The sequence below is a fragment of the Molothrus ater genome, chromosome 30 (genome assembly GCF_012460135.2).
Source record: "Molothrus ater isolate BHLD 08-10-18 breed brown headed cowbird chromosome 30, BPBGC_Mater_1.1, whole genome shotgun sequence".
NCBI classification, from domain to species: Eukaryota; Metazoa; Chordata; class Aves; order Passeriformes; family Icteridae; genus Molothrus; species Molothrus ater.
In genome coordinates, this window is record NC_050507.2 from 1163011 (window position 1) to 1181618 (window position 18608).

The 18608-nt window shown below is 64.9% G+C and overlaps 2 protein-coding genes across 2 annotated transcripts; both read right to left on the minus strand.

Annotated features, from left to right (window-relative positions):
- Positions 1-99: 99 nt before the first annotated feature.
- LOC118697340 (citrate synthase, mitochondrial) lies at positions 100-12239 on the minus strand. Its single transcript, XM_036399936.2, has 11 exons — positions 12068-12239; positions 10269-10316; positions 9323-9430; positions 9166-9231; positions 8097-8228; positions 6326-6514; positions 4789-4988; positions 3740-3869; positions 2994-3095; positions 1808-2017; positions 100-851 (listed from the first exon to the last, which is right to left on the minus strand). The coding sequence occupies exons 1-11, from the start codon at positions 12119-12121 to the stop codon at positions 681-683; spliced, it is 1410 nt and encodes a 469-aa protein (XP_036255829.1). The 5' UTR covers positions 12122-12239; the 3' UTR covers positions 100-680.
- An 884-nt stretch (positions 12240-13123) lies between these two features.
- LOC118697350 (protein canopy homolog 2-like) lies at positions 13124-18398 on the minus strand. Its single transcript, XM_036399947.2, has 6 exons — positions 18174-18398; positions 17487-17627; positions 16779-16894; positions 15540-15737; positions 15202-15298; positions 13124-13641 (listed from the first exon to the last, which is right to left on the minus strand). Exons 2-6 carry the CDS (start codon positions 17605-17607, stop codon positions 13598-13600), a joined length of 576 nt encoding a protein of 191 aa, XP_036255840.1. The 5' UTR covers positions 17608-17627; positions 18174-18398; the 3' UTR covers positions 13124-13597.
- Between the last annotated feature and the right edge of the window lie 210 nt (positions 18399-18608).

Genomic DNA, 18608 nt, shown 5'->3' on the forward strand with positions numbered 1-18608 from the left:
CGGGAGGGGGGGTTTGAGGGGGGGTCTGCATGTAGGGACCCCCGGGTGGGGTGGGGGCACCAAGCCCTGCCCAGGGACGGGATGGAGGGGAGGGGGGGGTTTGTTAATAAAAACATTTATTTTGCATTTTTTTGTTGTTGTTTGTACAGAAGTGCCCGAGAGCTGCGAGGAGCCGGGGTGGGTTCTGGGGTGGGTGGGTGGGTGGGGAGGGGTCCCAGCTCTGGCTCCCGGGGGCTTCAGGCAGGGTTGGGGGGCATTGGGGGGGTCACACAAACACGGGGGGCACGGCCAGGGGAGCAGTGAGGAGTGTATCGAGTCCCTGCGGGGGGGCCCGGACACGGGGCTGCACTGAACCCCTCTCGGGGGGTGCAGGGGGGCAGGGGGGTGAGACCCCCTCCCCAAAACCCTGCCAGGACCCCCCCACCCAGCCCAGCAGTGTGGAGAGCCCGGGGGGCCCCCAATGTGAGGAGCCCGGGGGGGCTCCCAGTGTGCGCAGTGAGAGCTGCTGGGGTGGGGAGGGGGCACTGGAGACCCCCCCAAGCACCAGGGCGGGGTGTGGGGGGCTGGGGGACCCTAGGGTGGTTTGGGGGGTCCCGAGGGGGGTTCAGTGGCGGGGGTGGCCGGGCCGGGCCCGGCAGAGCGGCGTTCTTCCCTGGGGGAGCCCCGTCCCCGTCCCTTTTTCAGGCAGATTTGTACCCCACGAGCTGCATCAGGCCCTTGGTGCTCATGGATTTGGGTCTCTCCAGGGGGAATCCCAGAGCTCGGCTCCAGATGAGCTGCGAGAGGACGCCCAGAGCTCGGGAAACGCCGAAGAGAACGGTGTAGTAATTCATCTCCTTCATGCCATAGTACTGTGGGGACAGAGGGGGGTCAGGGAGGGCACACAGGGACCCCCAGGGGACAGACAGAGGGACAGACGGGACAGACAGAGGGATGGAGGGGACAGGGACAGATGGGCAAGAGAGGGAGAGAGAAACGGGGGAGGGAGGGAGGGATGGGGAGAGGATGGGCTGGGAGAGGGAGGGTGGCATGGGGAAAGGGATGGACAGGACAGGGAGAGGGACAGACAGAATGGAGAACAGAGAGAGGGACACACAGACAGGGAGAAGGATGGACAGAATGGAGAACAGAGAGGGACACACAGACAGGGAGAGGGACGGACAGAATGGAGAACAGAGAGAGGGACCCACAGACAGGGAGAGGGACAAACAGACAGGACAAGGGATAGACAGGGACAGACAGAATGGAGAACACAGAGAGAGGGACACACAGACAGGGAGAGGGACAGGAAGAAGGACAGAGAGACAGGGAGAAGGACAGACAGGAAGGAGAACAGAGAGAGGGACACATAGGGCAAGGAATGGACGGAGGACAAACAGACAGGACAAGGGACACACGGAGAGAGACACAGGACAGGGAGAGGGACACACAGGAAAGAGAACAGAGAGAGGGACACACAAGGACAAGGGATAGACAGGGAGAGGGACAAACAGACAAGGTGAGGGACAGACAGGAAAGAGAACAGAGAGAGGGACACAGACAGGGAGAGAGACACATGGACAAGAGGAAGGACAGACAGAACAGGGAGAGAGATGTGGACATGCAAAGGGATATATGGCCAAGGAAAAGGACAGACTAACAGGAAAAGGGACAGACAGGGAGAGGGACAGACAGACAGGAGGAAAGACAGAACAAGGAGAGGGATGTGGACATGGAAAAGGATACACAGACAGAGAAAAGGACAGACTGACAGGAAAAGGACAGACAGCACAGACACAAGCAAAGCCCCAGAGCAGCCTGGGCTCACCTGCAGCAGGACCCCGCTGTGGGCATCCACGTTGGGCCAGGGGTTCTTGGCCTTGCCCTGCTCCAGGAGCACGTTGGGGACGATCTTGTAGAGCTGAGCCACCAGCTTGAACAGGGGGTCCTTGGGCAGGTGCTTGAGGGCGAACTCCCGCTGGCAGGTGTAGCGCGGGTCCGTCTTCCGCAGCACCGCGTGCCCGTAGCCGGGCACCACCTGTGGGGATGGGGGATCAGAGCTGCTCCTCAGCCCTGGGATGGGCCTGGAATGGGCCTTGAGCCCTGGGATGGGCCCTCTGAGCCCTGGGATGGGCCTGGAATGGGCCCTGAACCCTGGGATGGGCCTTGAGCCCCAGGATAGGCCCTCTGAGCCCTGGGATGGGCCTGGAATGGGCCCTGGGACAGGGCCTGGGATGGGCCCTGAACCCTGGGATGGGGCCTGGGATGGGCCCTCTGAGCCCTGGGATGGGCCCTGGAACAGCCCCTGAGATCCTGGGGTGAGCCCTGAGCCCTGGGATGGGCCCTGGGATAGCCCCTGAACCCTGGAATGAGACCTGGAATGGGCCTTGAGCCCTAGGATAGGCCCTCTGAGCCCTGGGATGGGACCTGGAATGGCTCCTGGGACCCTGGGATGGGCCCTCTGAGCCCTGGGACAGGGCCTGGGATGGGCCTTGAGCCCTGGGATGGGACCTGGAATGGGCCTTGAGCCCTGGGATGGGATCTGGAATGGCTCCTGGGACCCTGGGATGGGCCTGGAACGGGCCCTGAGCCCTGGGATGGGACCCGGAATGGCTCCTGAGTCTTGGAATGGGACATGGAAAAGCCCCTGAACTCTGGGATGGCTCCTCTGAGCCCTGGGATGGGCCCTGAACCCTGGGATGGGACCTGGAGCGGCCTCTGAATCCTGGAACAGGCCCTGAGATGGTCCCTGACCCCCTGGAATGGACCCTGGAACGGGACCTGGAACAGCCCCTGAGCCCTGGAACGGGACGTGGAAAAGCCCCTCAACTCTGAGATGGCTCCTGACCCCCTGGAATGGGCCCTGGAGTGGGACCTGGAATGGCCCCTGAGCCCTGGAACGGCCCTTGCACCCTGAAACAGCCCCTGAGCCCCTGGAACAGCCCCTGAGCCCCCCATAACCTCTGGAATGGCCCCCTGAGCCCCCCTGAGCCCCGGGACGCCCCCCAGCTCACCCTGCCCGAGTTGAGCGTGTTCCAGATGAAATCCCTCAGCTTCTCGTCAGACACGTCCTTGCCCAGCTCCTTCTGCAGGTCCGTGAGCCACAGCAGCACCTCCTGTGGGCATGAGGGAGTGAGGACAGGGACAGACGGACGGGGGGACAGGGAGAGGGACAGACAGGAAGCAGGGACAGACAGACAGACAGGAAGCAGGGACATGGACAGAGTGACAGGGAGAGGGACACACAGCCAGGGCAAGGAGGGACACACTGGGCAGGGAGAGGGACAGACAGGGAGAAGGACATGGACAGAGTGACAGGGAGAGGGACAGACAGACAGAGAGCAGGGACACACAGACAGGGAGCAGGACATGGACAGAGTGACAGAGAGAGGGACAGACAGGGAGCAGGGACACACGGACAGGGAGCAGGGACACACGGACAGCGAGCAGGGACACACGGACAGCGAGCAGGGACACACGGACAGCGAGCAGGGACACACGGACAGGGAGCAGGGACACACGGACAGGGAGCAGGGACAGACAGGGAGCAGGGACACACGGACAGTGAGCAGGAACACACGGACAGGGAGCAGGGACACACGGACAGGGAGCAGGGACACACGGACAGGGAGCAGGGACAGACAGGGAGCAGGGACACACGGACAGGGAGCAGGGACACACGGACACGGAGCAGGGACGGACAGGGAGCAGGGACACACGGACAGCGAGCAGGGACACACGGACACGGAGCAGGGCCCACCTGGTTGGCGAGGCCGTGCAGGGGCCCGGCCAGGCCGTTCATGGCGGCGGCGAAGGCCAGGTAGGGGTCGGAGAGGGCGCTGCCCACCAGGTGGCTCGTGTGGGCACTGACGTTCCCTCCCTCGTGGTCACTGCGGGGGGACAGCCCCGTTAGGACCCCCCAGACCCCACAAACAGCTCCCACAGCGTTCTGGGGGCTGGGGGGGACGGTGATGCCAGCCTGGTTCAACCCCAGCCCTGCCTGCTCCTGGTGACACCCACAGAGCCCCCTCCCCTATAGGGCAGAGCCCAGACCCCTACAGGGACCCCTCCCCTATAGGGCAGAGCCCAGAGCCCCACAGAGCCCCCTCCCCTATAGTGCACAGCCCCTAAAGAGCCCCATAGAGCCCCCTCCCCTATAAGGCAGAAAGCAGAGCCCAGAGCCCCACAGACACTACTCCCCTATATGGCAGAGGCCACAGCCTCTACAGAGCCCCCTCCCCTATAGGGCACAGTCCAGACCCCTACAGGGACCCCTCCCCTATAAGGCACAGCCCCACAAAGCCCCCTCCCCTATAGGGCACAGTCCAGACCCCTACAGAGCCCCCTCCCCTACATGGCAGAGGCCACAGCCTCTACAGAGCCCCCTCCCCTATAGGGCAGAGCACAGAGCCCCCTCCCCTATAAGGCACAGCCCCTACAGAGACCCCTCCCCTATAGGGCAGAGTCCAGAGCCCAACAGAGCCCCCTCCCCTATAGGGCACAGCCCCTACAGTGCCCCACAGAGGCCCAGAGCCCCTCCAGAGCCCCCTCCCCTATAAAGAACAGCCCAGAGCCCCTACAGGGCCCCCTCCCCTATAAAGAGCAGCCCAGAGCCCCTCCAGAGCCCCCTCCCCTATAAAGAACAGCCCAGAGCCCCCTCCCCTATAAAGAACAGCCCAGAGCCCCTCCAGAGCCCCCTCCCCTATAAAGAACAGCCCAGAGCCCCTCCAGAGCCCCCTCCCCTGCTGACAGCCCTGGGGCAGCCCAGGCCCATCCCCAGCCCTGCTGCTCATCCTCAGCTGCCCCTACCTGTGGATGGTGAGGTAGAGCCTCATGAGCTCGATGAACTGGGGGTCGGTGTAGCCCAGCATGTTGGTGAAGTTGTGGGACCAGTCCAGGTTGGGGTCGATGGCCCCGATGCCGCTGCCCTCCCGGTAAAGGTTCCGGTAAATCTTGGCGGCCACGCAGGGCAGCTTGGCGATCAGATCCATGGCGTCCTCATACACAAACTGCCACCAGCAGGGTCAGGACGTGCTCCCCTGACGCCCCCAGCACCCAAATCCACCCCAAAAATCAGCAGCTCCCCCCGTGCTGTGTGTGTAGCCTGTCTCAGTTATGCCGGTTCCTTCCCAAGCTCTACCCCCTGACCCTGACCATGAATTTCAGCTTCTTTGACCAATTTTCGAGCCCATCCCTCCTAGGAATCCCACTAATCCTCACCTCAATAACATTCCCAGCTCTCCTACCACCATCCCTAGACCATCCATGAATTACAAACCCTCCAGCTATGGTTTATCAACCTAGTTACAAAACAACTAACAAAGCCCCTAGAGACAAAAAAGGGGACAAATGATTGGTGTGCCAATCTCCTCTCCTTTCCCCTCCCCTGGCCCCTGATGAGCGCTGTCTGTCAATCTTGGCACTCCAGAAGAATTGGGGTTTGTAGGATTAGGGGGCTGTGGGGTTGAGGAGCTGCAGGACTGGGGGCTGTGGGATTGAGGGGCTGCAGGGCTGGGAGGTTGAAGAGTTGGGGTTTGTAGGATGAGGAGGCTGTGGCATTGAGAGGTTGAAGAATTGGGGTTTGTAGGATTAGGAAGCTGTGGCATTGGCAAAGTTCAGAAGATGCTTCTCAGCCCTGGGGGGCATTGGGCCATCCAGGTGTCCTTTGTCCCTTTGTCCCTCCCCTCCTGTACCTGGTTGGTGGCTCCCTGCCCCTTCCCTGCCCCTCTCCCGGGGGTTCAAAGGAGCAGCAACCACGGGCTCAGGGAGTTCTGTTGGAGCTGTTGCTGGATTCAGAGGCCAGAATAAAGCTCTGGATCCAAACCCTCCACCAGAACCAACTCCTTTCCTTCACCATCACCTTAAAGCCCCTCTGCCAGAGGTAAACCTGAGCTCCTGCGTGCCTGGACTTGTCCCAAGCACCCAGCTGCAATATCCAGCCAGCCAAAGGTATCTCTGGGGTGATCCAGCCGGCCAAAAGTGTCTCTGGGGTGAAAACACCACAGATCCAGCTGGCCAAAAGTGTCTTTGGGGTATCCAGATAGCCAAAAGTGTCTCTGGGGTGGAAACATCACACATCCACCTGGCCAAAAATGTTTCTGGGGTGGAAACATCACACATCCAGCCAGGCAAAGTGTCTTTGAGGTGAAACACCACAGATCCAGCTACCCAAGGGTGTCTCTGGGGTGAAAACACCACACACCCAGCTGGCCAAAAGTGTCTCTGAGGTGAAACCACCCCAGCTGCCGCCTTTGGCCAAGCAGCAAGGGCCAGATGAGCCCTTCAATAATTAACTCAATGATTGATTCAATCATAAACTCAATAACACTGGTAGAAATGACCGTACCTCCCAGTACTTGGCTCGGTGGATGCCCTCGGCGTAGGCGCGGGCGAATTTGCTCTCGCTGTTGAGGGCGGTGACGGCGGCGCTCAGCTGGGACATGGGGTGCAGGTTGGTGGGGAAGTTGTCCAGCATGGTCACCACGTGCGAGGGCAGAGCCGCACGCTTGGCCCACTCCCGGGACAGCCAGGTCACCTACGGGGACACAGGGACTGAGACGTGGGGCTGGGGGCTGGCAGAGCCCACCCAGCTGCTTGCCAGACCCATCCTGGGGCTGGGGGCTCTTCAGGCCCCCCTCATCCAATTGCCAGCCCCCTCCTCAGCCATTTCCCAGCCCCTCCTGGGTCTGGGGGCTCTCAGAGCCCCCTCAGCTGTTCCCCAGACGCTCCTGGCTCTGGGGGCTCTCAATCAGACCCCCTCAGGTGTTTCTCAGCCCCTCCTGGGTCTGGGGGCTCTCAGACCCTCCCCAGCCATTTCCCAGCCCCTCCTGGGTCTGGGGTCTCTCAGACCCTCTCTCAGCCGTTTCCCAGCTCCTCCTGGGTCTGGGGGCTCTCAATCAGACCCCCTCAGGTGTTTCTCAGCCCCTCCTGGGTCTGGGGGCTCCCAAACCCTCTCTCAGCTATTTTCCAGCCCCCTCCTGGGTCTGGGGTCTCTCAGACTCTCCCCAGCCGTTTTCCAGCCCCTCCTGGGTCTGGGGGCTTCCAGACCCCCCCCTTCAGCTATTTTCCAGCTCTTTTCTGGGTCTGGGGGCTCTCAGACCCCCCTCAGCTGTTTGCCAGACCCCCCTCATCCAATTGTCAGCCCCCTCCTGGGTCTGGGGTCTCTCAGACCCCCCTCAGCTGTTTCCCAACCCCCTCCTGGGTCTGGGGGCTATCAGACCCCCCTCATCCAATTGTCAGCCCCCTCCTCAGCCATTTGCCAGCCCCTCCTGGGTCTGGGGGCTCTCAGACCCTCCCCAGCCATTTCCCAGCCCCTCCTGGGTCTGGGGTCTCTCAGACCCTCTCTCAGCCGTTTCCCAGCTCCTCCTGGGTCTGGGGGCTCTCAATCAGACCCCCTCAGGTGTTTCTCAGCCTCTCCTGGGTCTGGGGGCTCCCAAACCCTCTCTCAGCTATTTTCCAGCCCCCTCCTGGGTCTGGGGTCTCTCAGACTCTCCCCAGCTGTTTTCCAGCCCCTCCTGGGTCTGGGGGTTCTGAGACCCCCCTCAGGTGTTTGCCAGCCTCCTCCTGGGTCTGGGGGCTGCCAGACCCCCCCCTCAGCTATTTTCCAGCTCCTTCCTGGGTCTGGGGGCTCTCAGACCGCCCTCATCCAATTGCCAGCCTCCTCGTGGGTCTGGGGGCTGCCAGACCCCCGCCCCCTCAGCTATTTTCCAGCTCCTTTCTGGGTCTGGAGGGCTCTCAGACCCCCCTCAGCTGTTTGCCAGACCCCCCTCATCCAATTGTCAGCCCCCTCCTGGGTCTGGGGTCTCTCAGACCCCCCTCAGCTGTTTCCCAACCCCCTCCTGGGTCTGGGGGCTATCAGACCCCCCTCATCCAATTGTCAGCCCCCTCCTCAGCCATTTGCCAGCCCCTCCTGGGTCTGGGGTCTCTCAGACCCTCCCCAGCCATTTCCCAGCCCCTCCTGGGTCTGGGGGCTCTCAGACCCTCCCCAGCCATTTCCCAGCCCCTCCTGGCTCTGGGGACTCTCAATCAGACCCCCCTCAGGTGTTTCTCAGCCCCTCCTGGCTCTGGGGGCTCCCAGACCCCTCCCCAGCCGTTTCCCAGCCCCCTCCCAGCAGTACCTGCTCCTGGGTTGGGATTTCTCCGGTCACCAGCAGCCAGAAGAGCCCCTCGGGCAGCGGCTCCTCTCCCCCCGCGGCTTTGGGCAGCTTCTTCTGGCACTCGGGAATGCTGTAGCCACGGAAACGGATCCCCTGCGGGCCGGAGAGTCAGGGGGATGGTGGGATGGGCTGGGAATGGGGTAGGAATTAACTGGGACAGGGTGGGATGGAATGGGAATGGGCGTGGAATGGGTGAGAAGGACTGGGACAGAGTGGAACAAGGTAGGAATGGGCTGGCAATGGGGTGGCAATGGGGTGAGGTAGGATGGGCTAGGAATGGGGTGGGAATGGAATGGGATGGGGTGGGCTGGCAATGGGCTGGGAATGGGGTAAGAATGGGTGGGACGGGGTGGGAATGGGCTGGGATGAACTGGGATAAGGTGGGAATGGACTGGGACAGGGTGGGAATGGGGTTGGATGGGGTTGGAACAGGGTGAGATGGGGTGGGATGGACTGGGAATAGGCTGGGAATGGGGTAAGAATGGGTGGGATGGGGTGGGAATGGGCTGGGATGAACTGGGACAGGGTGGGAATGGACTAGGACAGGGTGGGATGGGGTGGGAATGGGGTGGGGACAGGGTGAGATGGGCAGGGAATGGGTGGGATGGGGTGGAAATTGGTGGGACGGGCTGGGAATGGACTGGGACAGGGTGGGATCGACTGGGAATGTGTGGGATGGGCTGGGAATGGGCTGGTATGAGGTGGGAAGGGCTGGGAATGGGGTTGGGATGAGGTGGGATGGGGTGGAAATTGGTGGGATGGACTGGGATGGGGTGGAAATGGACGGGATGGGGTGGGATGAGGTGGGAAAGGCTGGGATGGGGGGGGGACAGGGTGGGGACAGGGTGGGAGTGGATGGGTTGGGCAGGGAATGGCTGGGAATAGGGTAAGGACAGGGTGGGAATGGGCGGGGATGAGGTGGGAATGGGGTGGGGAAAGGGTGGGAAGGGGTGGGACCAGCTGGGAATGGGACAGGGTGGGATGGCTGGGAATGAGTGGGGACAGGGACAGGGTGGGAACAGGGCCCTACCTCGTCAGGATCCAGCACCGAGGTCTCGTAGATCAGCCCTTTCATGCCCCTCATGCCGCCGTACACCTGGAAGGGGCCGGGAGCTCGCGGTGAGGGGGGTGAGGGCCGGCGCCAGTGCTCAGTGTCCCCATTGTGTCCCCAGTGTCCCCACACTCACCATGTCCACGGTGATCTGGCCGATGGTCGTGCTGCCGTGCTGCTGCCGGAAGCTCTTGATCTTGGCCTGCTCCTTGGGGATCATGGTGGCCAAAACGTCCTTGAGGTTCTGGGGACGAGGGACAGGGGTGTGAGAGGTGGGGCTGAGCACAGCAGAGGGGGTGACAGAAGAAAAGGGACAAGGAGAAGGTGTGGCAATGGAGGGGGTGACAGGAGAGGGTGACAGGAGAAAAGGGACAAGGAGAAGGTGTGGCAACGGAGAGGGTGACAGGAGAGGGGTGACAGGAGATGTGGGGCAGGAGAGGGAGTGACAGGAGAGGAGAGGGGTGATGGGAAAGGGGGTGATAAAAGAGATGGGGACAGGAAAAGGGGCAATAGAATAGGGGGATCCCCATGGGGAGAGGGGACAGGAATGGGGGTGACAGGAGAGAGGGTGATTGGAGAGGGTCCCCCTCTTGAAGAGGGGTGAGAAGAGAGGGGGCCACAGGAAAGGGGGTGACAGAAAAGGGGGTGACAGGAAAAGGGAACTCCCATTGGAGAAGAATGACAGGAGAGGGGATCAAGGCAGAGGGGGTGACAAGAAAGATGGGGACAGGAGAGAGGATGACACATGGCCTCCCCTTGGAGAGGGGTGAGAGGAGGCCAAAGGAAAGGAGGTGACAGGAAAGGGGATAGGGTCCCCCTCTAAGAAGGGTGAGAGGAGAGAGGGCCAAAGGAAAGGGGGTGACAGGAAAGGGGGTGACAGGAAAAGGGGACTCCCATTGGAGAAAAGCAACAGGAGAGGGGAGTCAAGGCAGAGGAGGTGACAAGAAAGATGGGGACAAGAAAGAGGATGACAAATGGCCTCCCCTTGGAGAGGGGTCTCAGGAGAGGCAGCCACAGGGAAGAGGCATCAGGAGAAGGGAACAGTGACAGGGTGGGGGTCACAGCAGAGGAACCCCCCTTACCGTGGCGGCGCTGGCGTGGCGAGCAGCAAAGAGGACACACGGTGCATTCTGTGGGACAAGGGACACAGAGACCCCCCTGTCACCAGGGCAGAGCCTCTTTTTGGGGTGGGGGCAGCCAGGTGAGCACCCCCATCCCCGTGGCCGGTGAGATCTCGGTTCCCAAGGACGCCAGAGCCTCGCCCACGCGGGTGGGGATCAAAGCCGGGATCAGCCGAGCCGGGATCAAAGCCGGGATCAGCCGGGGCGGCCCCGCGCTGCCCTCGGGAGCCGGAGCTGGCACGGGGACCGCGGGTTCTCCTTCCTGGAGCCGCGCCCGGCCAGGAACGGCCGCGGTTTTCCTGAGCCGGGGAATCCGAACTTTGTTGCTCGCCCACGCGTGGGAACCGCGGGGACTCCCCGGGAACACAGCCCGGCCTTGGCAGCGCCCGCACCGGGGACGCACCGGGGGACACCAGGGCCGCCACCCACGGGGACACCGGCGATCCCCCGGGGCCCGGAGCTGCGGCAGCGCCTGCGGCAGAGCCAGAACATGACTCGGTTTTTCCGCTGGCTGCCGGGAGGACGCGGGGGGGCCGCTCTGCAGATCCCCCCCCAAAGTGTCCCCCGGTTCCTCGGGAACCCCCGGTCCGGTCAGGGGGTCCCCGGTGGGGCGGGTGTGGCCGTGGCCGGTGGCGAGGCCGTGTCCCCCCTGCAACAGGCGGCACCGGGAAGGGAAAACGCCGGCGGAACAATGGAGGCGGCAGCGGGGAGCCCAAGGTCAAGGCGGCCGCTGTCGCCGCCGTGTCACCCCCACGTCACCCCCGGTGTCACCCCCGTTTTGGGGGTCCCCACGGCTCGTCCCGGCTGTCACCGAGGTGCCACCGGCTCAAGGTCACACGTGTTGGCGGTGACACCGAGCACCGGCCGGGGGGAGCGCGGGGGCACAGGGGGACCCTTCCGGGGGGTTCCCGTTGTGCCCCGGGGGTGCGGAGGCTCCGTGGTTCGGGGCTGCGGGGCCAGGACGAGGGGAGGAAGAGGAGGAGGAGGAGGGTCGGGATCACGGCTCAAACCGGGGGGGCGGCCCCGGTCCGCTCGGTTTGACGGGGGAGCAGGGCCAAGTGGGGCATCGGGAATATCCCAAAATATCGCCCGGTCGATAAAGACACCGCAGCGCCCGTTACGAAACGCCGGGGCCGCGGCCAAGGCAAACACACCGGAGGGGCCGGGGCTGTTCCTCCGGCCCGGTACCGGCACACGGGGGTCCCCTCGCTGTGACCCCGGTGTCCTCTACGGCACCGAGACGCTGGGGAAGGGCGGTGGCGGCGGGGACCGTCCCCGCCTCTACCCCCCCTACTGCCGGTGCCACCGGGTGCGGGATCCCGGGGCCGGTGCGGGGCTCCCGGAACGCCCCACGCCCAGCGCTGCACAACGAGGGGAAGCGGCAGGACCGGATCCCCAAGCGGGGCTGCCCCAGGGCGGGGGCCCCCGCTCGGGGCTGAGGCAGCAGCGGAGCTCCCCGGGCGTGGACCGGGCCCGGAGCCCCCCGAGCCACTCCCGGTGCCCCCGGCTCTGAGAAGCGCCCGGCGCCGGTTCCCACCACGTGCTGCCGCTGCGGCCCCGCGCCCACCCCGATCCCGATCCCGGTCCCGATCGCGGTCACCCCGGTCCCATCCCCCCTCCTCCGCCGCCACCGCGCGGCCCCTTTAAGGCAGCGCCCCCCGCGTCGCCCCTTTAAGAATCGGACCCCCCCGCTCTCCCTTCCCCCCGCGGCGTCGCCCCTTTAAGGCGCGGCGCGGCGAGGCCGGGCCGGGCGCGCTCACCTTGGGGCCGCGGAGGCGCGCGGCCGCCCGGCTGCCGGCGGCGAGGAGCGTCATGGCGGTACCGGGACGGGACAGGCCGGGGCTGAACGGGGCCGGGACCGGGAGCGGGGCCGGGACCGGGAGCGGGGCGGGAGCGGGGCCGGAGCGGCGGCGGCCGGGGGTCCTCAACGTGAGGGCGGGACGGAGCGCGGCGCGGGTTATTAGCATAACCCCGCCCCCTGCCGGGGCAGAGCCGTCTGCTATTGGTCAAGCGGCGCGCCGTGGGGCGGGGCTACGCTAATGAAGTGGCGGGGGGCGCAAGCTATAGGTGGCCGCCGTATTCGCCTGATCAGGGCCAGGGGTGGGGTGAGGGGGTGCCCGCCCCGTCTCGTGACGTCACCGGCCGCAGTGCGTGACGTCACGGCTCGGTGTCATCCCCGCGGCCGCGCCGATGTCCCGGTGGGGTTCGGCTGCAGGGGCGGGGGGCTGCCCCGTGACGTCACCAGGCGCTCAGCGGGGCGGTATGAAGTCACCAGAGCCCGTGACGTCATCCTGTAGGTGGCCACAGTGGCTTGAGGTGATAGGATGTGGCATGAGGCTCAGCGGTGACGTCAGGGAGTGGCATGTCACCATGGCTGCTGAGGCCAGGACATTGTCCTGCCGGCCCGGGTGACACAATGGAGTGACATGGGGTGACACGGGGTAACGTGTGCCAGCAGAGGGGCAGAGCCCTCCTGCTGCTGCTGTCCCCTGGCCAGGTGACATGAGGTGACACAGGGCACGGCAGAGAGGCCAGAACCTTCTCAGCGATGGAGTGGGATGACAACGGGTGGCAGCTGAGAGGCAGCACCACCATCGTGGATGGCATGAGGTGACAGAGGGTGACACAGGGTGACCAGGCATGGCTGAGGGGCCAGACCCCCATGGTGGATGGCATGAGGTGACACGGGGTGACCAGGCATGGCTGAGGGGCTGGACCCCGATGGGTGACTTAGGGTGACACAGAGCCACCCATGAGGGGGACAATGTGGGGACACTGCTGTCCCCACCCCACCCACACACACACCACACCAGAGCTGCCCACGGCCCCTTTATTGCCTGCAAAACAGAGGGGGGTCCCCAAGCCCCCCACCCCAAGCCCCGCTGTGTCCCCGTGTCCCCTGGCAGCGGGGCAGGAATGTCCCTGAAATGTCCCCTCAGGAGCGAGGAGGTGGCCCCGGCCCCGTGGCCGTCCCGGTGGCCCCGGATGGGGAATAAATAGGACGGGAGCTCTGCATGGGGTGAGGCAGCTGGGGAGGTCCTGGAGATCTGTCTGTCCTGGGGACGTCCCAGTGGGTCCCAAGGATGTCCCGGTGGGTCTGAAGGAGATCCCGGTGGGTCCTGGGGATGTCCTGGTGGGTCCCAGGGACATCCTGGGGGGTTCTGGGGACATCCCAGTGGGTCCCAAGGATGTCCCGGTGGGTCTCAAGGAGATCCTGGTGGGTCCTGGGGACATCCTTGGGGACATCCTGGTGGGTCCCGGCACCGTCCCGGTCCCCGCTCCCGAGGCGGTCACAGCTCGTCGTGTGGGATGTGCAGTGCGTGGTCACACAGGTCTGTGGGGACAACGGGGGACAACGGGGCTGTGCGGGAGCCCAATGGAATTTTTGGGGTCTGCTGGAGTCCCCATGGGACTGTGACAGAACTGTGGGACCTTCCAGAGCCAGACCTGTGGGATTCCCAGGACATTGTTGGAGCCCTATGGGACCCTCAGGATGCACCAGACCCCCAGGAGACCCCCAGGACAAGGCAGCCCTGTGGGACCCTCTGTGCTGGAACCCTGTGGGACCCCCAGGATGTGTCAGAGCCTCATGGGACCCTCTGGATGCACCAGACCCCCAGCCCTGTAGGACCCCTGGGTCACATCAGAGCTTTGTGGGACCCTCAGGATGCCCCAGACACGCAGGAGACAGCAGCCCTGTGGGACCCTTGGGTCACATCAGACCCATGTGGGACCCTCTGGATGCACCAGACCCCCAGGAGACCCCCAGGACATGGCAGCCCTGTGGGACCCTCAATGCTGGAGCCCTGTGGGACCCTCAGGACCCATCAGAGCCCTGTGGGACCCTCAAGATGCAGAGATCCCACAAGACCCTCAGGGGGACATCAGAGCCCTGTGGGACTCTGTGCTGCCCTGTCCCCTCCCAGGACCGGTCCCTGCTGTGACCCAAGCTGGCACCAGTGGCATTTCCCTGCCTTTGTCCTGTGGTTAGTGACAAATGTGGCTGTCTGGACACAGCCACAGCCTGGCCTGTCCCTGCTCTGTCCCCCACACTGCAGGAAGAGCCCCAGGAGCAGCTGTGGAGACCCTGAAGATCCCCTGGGGCAGAGCATTGCCCTGAAGGCTGTGCCAGCTGCAAAGGGACCTGCCCTGGCCCTGTCCAGGGCCCCGTCCAGGACTGCCCAAAGGTCACAGCGTGCCCTGACCTGGCTGTTTGTGAGCTGGAAATAGCCCCAGGATGGGACAGGGCCATTGGATGCGCCAGGAGAGGCCACAGAGTCAGCACAGCAGCTGCCCTGGCTCGGCCCCAGCATCCCAAAACAACCCCAGGGCCAGCAGGGTCCCGGCACTGCAGTGGGGTGCTGGGATTTGGGGAAGAATTTGAAACTCCTCCCTGCCGTGGGCTGGCAGAAAATCCCATCCCAGAACTGACAGAGCAGCCATGACCTCCAGGAACAGAGGGAGAGACCCCCAGGAACAGCAGGAGAGACCCCAGAACAGCAGGAGAGACCCCCAGGGACAGCAGGAGAGACCCCCAGGAACGGCCCCAGCTCTGGGCTGACATCTCCTCCTATCCAGCACTGATGGAGCAGGAGGGACCCCCAGAACAGCAGCAAAGACCCCCAGGAACAGCAGGAGAGACCCCAGGAACAGCAGGAGAGACCCCCTGGGACAGCCCCAGCTCTGGGCCCAGCATCTTCTCCTATCCCAGCAGTGATGGAGCAGGAGAGAGACCCCTGGAAGTGCGGGAGAGAGCCCCTGGAAGAGCAGCAAAGACTCCCAGGAACAGCCCCAGCTCTGAGCTGGCATCTCAGCTCAGCTCAGCTCATCCCAGCCCCAAGGCAGCAGCCACAGCCCCAGGAGCAGCAGCAGAGCCCCCCAGGCCCCATCTCACCCGTCCTCTTGCTGCAGAGCCGGTCCTTGACATTGTCAGCCTCGTGTGACAGAAACTCGATCAGCTCGTCCTCGTACTCCTCAGCGATGCTCTCGCACTGCAACGGTGACACCGGTGACACCGCCAGCCCACGGGAGCCCCTGTTCTCCCTTTGCCCATTTCCCACCCTGTCCTCACTGTCCCATCCTGTCCCCATGTCCCTGTCCTCCTTTTCCCTCATCACCCACCTGTCCTGCCCTGTCCCCACTGTTCCCCTGTCCCATCCTGTGTCCCCATGTCCCTGTCCTTCCTTTCTCCCCCATTTTTCCCCCATTTTCCCCCCCTGTCCCCTCACACACAGCGAATTTCAGGCTGTTGATGACGTCCCCGTCGAATTTGACCCCGGACAGGTCCATCTTGGTGCCATCATGGGAGATGACTCTGACGTAGCTCTTGCGCTGCGTGGCCGGGTCCAGCTTCTCCCCGTACTCCTTCATCTTCTCGCACACCCGCTCCAGCAGCTCCGTCAGGTGCGCCTCGGACCGGGCGTACGGCACCTGCGGCCCCGGGGAGGGGACACCGGGAGAGGAACCGGGCAGGGGTCAGCAGGGACACCAGGGGGACACCAGGAGAGGAACCGGGCAGGGGTCAGTGGGGACACCAGGGGGACACCGGGAGAGGAACCGGGCAGGGGTCAGCGGGGACACCAGGGGGACACCGGGAGAGGAACCGGGCAGGGGTCAGTAGGGACACCAGGGGGACACCGGGAGAGGAACCGGGCAGGGGTCAGCGGGGACACCAGGGGGACACCGGGAGAGGAACCGGGCAGGGGTCAGTAGGGACACCAGGGGGACACCGGGAGAGGAACCGGGCAGGGGTCAGCGGGGACACCAGGGGGACACCGGGAGAGGAACTGGGCAGGGGTCAGTGGGGACACCAGGGGGACACCGGGAGAGGAACTGGGCAGGGGTCAGGAGGGACACCAGGGGGACACTGGGAGAGGCAGGGGTCAGGAGGGACACCAGGGGGACACTGGGAGAGGAACCCGGCAGGGGTCAGCAGGGTCCCCGGGAGCAGGGACAGCGGGAGACCCCAGGCAGGGGTCAGTGGGGTCCCCAGGAGCACCCCCAGGAAATGGGGACACCAGGAGAGGCCCCAGGCAGGGGTCAGTGGGGTCCCCGAGAGCAGCCCCAGGGTGTGGGGACACCAGGGGTGGGGCAGAGGAGACAGGGAAGGACAGCGGGGACAGGGCAGGACAGGGTGGGAAATGGGGGAAAGGGGGGACAGGATGAAATGGGGAGACAGAGCTGAGCAGGGGGACAGGGACAGAGGAGACAGCAAGACAGGACAGGAGGACAGGCCACAGTGGTGGCACAGGGCTTGGGGGTGTCCACTGGGGCCAGCTGGACCCCCAGGGGGACAGGCTGAGGGTCTCCAGCCCATGGGGACCCCTCCCCACACACTCCCTTCCCAGGAGTGGCCCTGGAGGTGGGGACACTGAGAGTGGCCTCAGGACACTGGGAGAGGCTCTAGGCTGGGGTCAGTGGGGACACCGGGAGTGGGGACACCGGGACAGGCCCCAGGAGCAGGGGCCTCACCTCCACCACGGACTGGCTGCCGTCGGGGTTGATGCGGAACGAGCCCATCTGGATGGTTTTTCTGGGATCCACCTGGGCAATTTCCCACTCCAGCTCATCCACCAGCGCCCGGCAGGCTGTGAAGGGACACGGTGACATGGGACACCTGGCACGCGTGCTCCTGTGGCTGCCCACAGCCAGACTGGTGTCACTGGGATGGGGAGGGGTCTCCATGGGCTGGAGACTCTCAGGCTGCCCCCTTGGGGATCCAGCTTGTCCCAGTGGACACCCCCAAGCTCTGTGCCACCACCCTGGCCTGTCCCACCCTTGTCCTGTCTTGCTGTCTTTCTCTGTTCCTGTCCCCCTATTCAGCCGTGTCTGCCCATTTCTTCCTGCTCCCCTGTCCTCCCTTTTCCCTCCTTTCGCATCCTGTCCCCACTGTTCCCCTGTCCCCATGTCCCTGTCCTCCCTTTTCCCCTATTTCACACCTGTCCTGCCCTGTCCCCACCGTTCTCCTGTCCCATCCTGTCCCGAATATCCCTGTCCTCCCTTTCCCTATTTCCCACCTGCCCTGTCCCCACTGTTCCCCCTGTCCCACACTGTTCTCATGTCCCTGTCCTCCCTTTTACCCTATTTCCCATCCTGTCCTGTCCCATCCCATTCCCCCCATCCTATCCCATCCCATCTGTTCCCCCGTGTCCCCCCCTTGTCCCCCGTCTCCCCCCACACCTCCGCAGTGCAGGTCCTGGCTCCGGCGTGCTCCGGCCGCGGGCAGCAGCGATGCCAAGGCCAGGGCCAGGCCGAGCAGCATCCCCGGGGCTCCGCAGATTCCCGGGACCCGGTCCCGCATCCTCAGGGCTCCACTGTCACCTGCGGGCACGGGGCAGCTCCAGCGCTGTCACCTGCGGGCTCCGGGTGGCCCCGCTGTCCCCACACCCCATCCCGGGACTCCCGTTCCCTGCAGAGCCCGGCTCTCCTTAGGGCTTCATCCACGGTGTTCCCCGTCCCGGTCCGCTCTGAGTCCCGTTAATGCGGCTGGAGCCCACAGGGACCCCTCCCCATAGGGCACAGGCCAGAGCCCCACATGGACCCCCTCCCCATAGGGCAGAGCTCCTACAGAGCCCCTTCCCCTATAGGGCACAGCTCAGAGCTCCAACAGGGACCCCTCCCCTATAGGGCACAGTCCAGAGCCTCACAGAGCCCCCTCCCCTATAGGGCAGCGCTCAGTCGCCCCACAGAGCCCCCTCCCCTATAGGGCAGCGCTCAGTCGCCCCACAGAGCCCCCTCCCCTCCGGGATCCCCCACAGCCCCCTATGGAGCCCTTCGCCCCCACAGCTGAACCCATCGCCTTCCCCGAATCCCCCCCATCCCGAGCCCCGGGCCCGGCCGAGCCCCCCCATCCTGCGCCCCCCGTACCGGCCGCTCTCCCGTCCCGCTCCCACCGCCCCTCACACCGGACCGGCTGCCCCGGGACTGCCCGCGGCGCCGCCGGTCCCGGCGCGCCCCCCCGGCCCGCACCGCCGCGGGTCACGGCGGCTCGGAGCGGGAAGCGGCGGAGCCGGAGCGGGCGGCGGAGCCGGTCGGACCGGTCAGACCAGAAGGGGCGGCTCCGAGAGCCGCGGCGGGGCTGTTCCGCGAGCAGGCGGTGCCGGGGGCAGCCCCGGACGGACGCCGAGGGCCCCGCCGTTGCCAGGGCCCGGCCGCGTGGCGCTCGGCCCCGAGTGGGCGGGGCCTGCCGTGACTCCGCCCGCTGGAGCGGTCTGGTCACGCCCCCTCCCCGGCTCAGCCGCGACCCGGGACCGGGACCGGGATCGGGTTGGTCCCGCCCTGCCCCCGGTTTGAGTCCCGGAC